Source organism: Anneissia japonica, unplaced genomic scaffold (genome assembly GCF_011630105.1).
Source record: "Anneissia japonica isolate Jap-2015-1 unplaced genomic scaffold, ASM1163010v1 scaffold211_len1577895_cov191, whole genome shotgun sequence".
Classification (NCBI taxonomy): domain Eukaryota; kingdom Metazoa; phylum Echinodermata; class Crinoidea; order Comatulida; family Comatulidae; genus Anneissia; species Anneissia japonica.
In genome coordinates, this window is record NW_022711099.1 from 1,040,876 (window position 1) to 1,045,821 (window position 4,946).

Below are 4,946 nucleotides of genomic sequence, written 5' to 3' on the forward strand. Positions count from 1 at the left end.
ATAAAATGCCTAATCAAAGCTACTGTTGAGCCTCGCTTTTTATTTATTTACATCCGCTCTGGTCTACCATGGAGCACTCTGCTTGTAATACTTGCGATAGTTTACTTCAGTTATATATATATATATATATATATATATATATATTATAACTACTAACTATATAACCTTGTAAATCCTTAATGTTTAAGGTCGTTTTATTTGCCAGAATTGGACGGAAGCGTGTCTATTTCAGTTCCATCTTATTATTCGTTTGTTTTGGTTCATCGACGGCCGCTGCTTCTTCGTACGTCGCCTTCGTCGTTCTCCGCATCTTCACCGGAATATGCGCCTCATCAGCATCTGTGTCTGGTTACGTTCTCGGTAAACACCATTACTTGTCATGTTGGAGGTGTGATTAAATCAATTTAGCATCCACTGCTCCCTTCTAAGTTGAGGTACTACAAGAAGCTAGTCATACCAATAACACTGTGGTTAAGCATATCAATCATTAATGAATTCTGTTCTGTTTTTCCTCAGGTTTAGAATTCATTGGTCCTAACCGACGAGCTTTGTATGCAGCCTTTAGGGAAGCTGCGTATACATTTGGGCATCTGTTATTGGCTGGAATTGGATACGCGATACGTGATTGGCGACTTCTACAATTTTTCGTCTCTTTTCCCGCAATTCTTATTCTCATAGTATGGCCGTAAGTACCACGTGGTCTTTTATCTTAAATTTCAAATTTAATTGTATCACACGGATGGTTAATTTTCGTAGACCACATACGTTAGTAAAAAGAGAATGCCATATAACCTCAATATGTTTGTTTTTTTTTTCTTTCTGTAAGATGGATTCCAGAGTCACCAAGATGGTTGATGTCAAAGGGTCGGTATTCAAGCGCTCAGCAAACCATGCGACGCGCTGCTAAGATGAACAAGATATCACTGCCGCAAGATTACTTCAAGAAAACACGCGGTTTCGATGAAGTATGAAACCTTACTTTTAACGATAATAGGAATATGAGGTTAATGATAATAGGCCTATTAAAATGCCCTAACAATGATAACGACGACATGAAGAAGAAGAAGAAGAAGATGATGATGATGATGATGATGATGATGATGATGATGATAGGTATAGGTATAGAGGGTGGGAGGGGTGAATTAAACAGGCATTAGCCCCACCTTTAAAATGTTGCCAGCGATGTCATTGAAATAGTAACCTAGTAAAGGCCTTGATCAAAACATTTAGTTTTACACAATCTTGTGTCATATTTATGAAGATAAGGCTTACCTTGCTTCCAACATTTCGACCTCAGATGAATTTGGCTTAAACTCAGTGTGAGAGTCATTATTCGAGAGGTGATAAATTCGTATCGCAACGCCCTAATAATATATTTTTAATAAATAATGGAGGAGACAGCTACAATGGGGGCCCGGGCAACTAGGGCGAAAAAACAGATAAAAAGTGATTCAAAAATGTCTATTTTTGACAAATGATCCTTTAATTAGCCTTGACTCAAACCGTAGAGAAAATTTTCTCTATGCTCAAACCATTTGCAGCCTACCCTAACGAAATATCATAGATTTGCCCAAATGGATGATGGCGATGACGATAATGATGATGAACAGATGATGATGATGATGATCATCATCATCACCATCAAGACCATGATGACGATGACGATGATCATGACATGGCTGAATAAATCAATAATTTTTATACATTTTTTCAAAAGTTTGGTCCCCAGAAAAGTAAGCGTACGACGGTATTTGACTTGTTTAAAACACCGAACATGGCAAAGAAAACGATTATTCAATGCGTATGCTGGTGAGTTAATACAGTAGTCATAATATCTGAGAAAACGGTAAAACAGAAACTCCATTCACGCATTCTCTTGCTCCTTCACTCATTATTACTATTAATATTAGGCCTGATTATATTTATTATTTATTATTGTTATGATTATTATTATATTAAATACTTGCGGTACACCACGTAGATGGTTCCAGGGGTGGCGCCAGCGGGGGCCGGGGGCCAGGGCCCCCCGTCGGGGAGAGCTGCCCCCCCCCCCCCTGTGTATAAGAGACAGGAGCTGGCCCCACCGTCGGGGAGAAAAATCACAATTCGTCGGGGAGAAAACAAATTTTATGTAATTTTTACATATTAGGAGACTCTAAAATCGATTAAATAAGCCTTTGAAACCCCTAAATTGTCAAAATTTTCGGGGGCTTCGACCACGCCCACTTTGCTTTCGTCGGGGAAATCTGACCCCTCGTCGGGGCACCACCCCCCTGTCGGGGACCTCGGCCCCCCGTCGGGAAAATCCTGGCGCCACCCCTGGATGGTTCTGAAAAGAACTTGTTTTGTTGAGAATGTCTCGACGTTGAGTTGCTTCAATCGTCTTCATGGAAAATAATATCTGCAGAGTCTAAACAGGGAAATACTTATAATTATGATTGGAGAGTGAGACTTGGTAGAAAACTAAACAATAACTGAGACAAGGTTTGAAAAGGCTAATAGCCTACAAAAGGACTAATACACAAAAGCTAATACAAACAATAATATATTATTTCATTAGGCCTATTCTGTCATATTATTCTCCAGGGCGTCGCTTCATTCACAGGCCTCCTTATTTCAGTCGTAACCAGCTTCCGAAGTATATCAAATTGTCTTCCGATAACGATACTTTTGACATGACATCGTCTTTTTGTTTCAGGTTCGTGATTAATTGTGTGTATTATGGAATATCAATTGGTACAGATGATCTATTTGGAGACCGCTACTTGGATCTTTTATTCAATGGCGCCCTCTCACTTCCGGCAAACTTTTCATTTATTTTAGCGATCGCTCGATTTGGAAGACGGAGGCCGCTTTTTGTATATTTTACTGTTGGTGGTATTAGTTTGCTCGTATCTCCATTTATTCCCGAATGTAAGGCTTGTTTGATTTAGCACGAAAAAAATACTATGCAACTTTCTCGGGTTTAGGGAGAGGAACCCCCCTTTTAGACATAGAGTTGGCCAACCGAAGTAATCTCCTATAAGCACCTCGGCGCTTATAAAATTTATGGGTATGAAGCTTATGTACGAAAGCCAGGCACTTACATTTTTCAACATTAATTGTTTAATCCGTTAGAAATAGGTAGTTTAATTTCTTATGTTGTCCTTTGTGAAAATTCGTATTTTAAGAATACAAAAGCTGTTAAAATTGTTACTTTAGCATTCGAAACGAAAGACATCAAGGCATGTTAGTAATAGACTTGTTTACTTAGGAAAGTTTATTTAAATAGAATAGGCCTAATTTTCACTAATAAGCGCCGCAGAAGCATATTATATCATGGAGGAAAGAAAAGCAGACTTTCCTCCATGCATATAACACATGGATGTATATTCATATGCAGGCATTTTGGGGGTTCAACTGTGGTTTGTTATTGAAGCAATTAAAATATGATGATGTTGATGAGTGACGAGAAACAATATGTTCATTTTTGGCCTTACATGTATAGTTTAGGCCCTACCTTTATTATACTATGATACGTTTTCATTTATCACGCGAAATTTTTGTTGATTTCAGCGTTAAGTTTACTGACCACCATCTTGAAGATCACGTCTCGATTTACCGTGCTAGCGTCGATTGGGATATGTATCGTGTACGCGGCTGAACTATTCCCTACGCCTGTCAGGTATAGCCAAACTTTTAGCCAGTATAGCTATATATATATTTGCCTATCCCCAATGGAAATAAGTTTTTTGTATATTGTAAACCTTTCTTGGGTTACCCTAGGAATTAATGTCTTATCTTTTGTTCTTCATCATTTAACTGTTCTTTGTTTGTTTTGTATTCAAGTAATATGTGATTTTAATTCCGGAATGAAATGAAATTTTGATTGCCAATCCCAAATTTTGTAGTCTAAATGCACAATGTTGGGGCATACTAAGCTATAAAAGCTCTCCCCATGAATCCCAGACCTGAGCGGTTCTAGTCGGCCCCTTTGTTCGGACCTGGCTGTCGGACATGTCAGGCCTCTCGTCGGCAAATTTCTGGAGTCATTGGCATGTAAACAAACCAGAAAAAACCCGAGATAATGTAACGAAAATTAATGAGACGTAACATTTTACTATATGACTTACTATTATTCATAGTGTATTACGCAATACATAGAAAAAAAAAGAAAAAAAAACTTGTCCAATGGGAAAATCCAAAGTAATCTGAGGGTCTTGGGTTCGAATGTTTCATACATGCAGGGAAAAAATACTTCCATCCAAGACAAGGACGTATCTTCTTCTCCAAAGTAATAATGAACTCATAGCCTATATTCTTATTAAATGTACAGTATTTTATATAAATGTTGACTTACTCATGTTTATTTTTAATAAAGAGGAGCCGGTATAGGTATCGCTGTAACATGTGCACGGTTCGGAGGGATAACTGCACCGTTACTTTGGTTACGAAGCATACGTTATTGGAAAGCGTTGCCAATGGTAATGTTCGGCCTGCTATCGATCATTGCAGGCAGTGCTGTACTCATTCTACCAGAGACAGTCGGTCGAAATTTACCAGAAACCATGGAGGAAGGAGAGAGCTATGGAAAGTAAGTAGGCTTACTCATTTGTAATTTTTTATTCTTTATTTAAAAAAAAAATGAATAACATAAGAATATCACATGAATATCGAATATAAATCAAGAATCCATCTGGAATCACACACAGTACCGGTACGGCACAGAATTGAATTTCAGTGCGATCTAAAAAAACAAATAGCGTAGAGAAATATTATTATATCTTGGAATAAGCATAGACACATATACTGTTCCATTTGTCCAGAATTTGATTTGATTGACTGGTTGACTGATAGATTGATTAATCAATTAAATGATCGATGATTGCCTGATTGACTGACTGCTTAGGATAATTGATTTGTTGATTGATTGACTGATTGAATGATTATTGGATTGACTGACTGAT

The 4,946-nt window shown here is 37.8% G+C and overlaps 1 protein-coding gene across 1 annotated transcript in view; it reads left to right on the forward strand.

Annotated features, from left to right (window-relative positions):
- The window catches only part of LOC117107286 (organic cation transporter protein-like), a 7,443-nt gene that overhangs the window by 1,647 nt on the left and 850 nt on the right, over positions 1–4,946 (forward strand). The window contains exons 2-8 of the mRNA XM_033248918.1: positions 189–360; positions 517–685; positions 827–965; positions 1,718–1,809; positions 2,699–2,913; positions 3,556–3,664; positions 4,361–4,573. Coding sequence (XP_033104809.1) covers positions 189–360; positions 517–685; positions 827–965; positions 1,718–1,809; positions 2,699–2,913; positions 3,556–3,664; positions 4,361–4,573 — 1,109 coding nt within the window. The remainder of the gene's footprint in view (positions 1–188; positions 361–516; positions 686–826; positions 966–1,717; positions 1,810–2,698; positions 2,914–3,555; positions 3,665–4,360; positions 4,574–4,946) is intronic.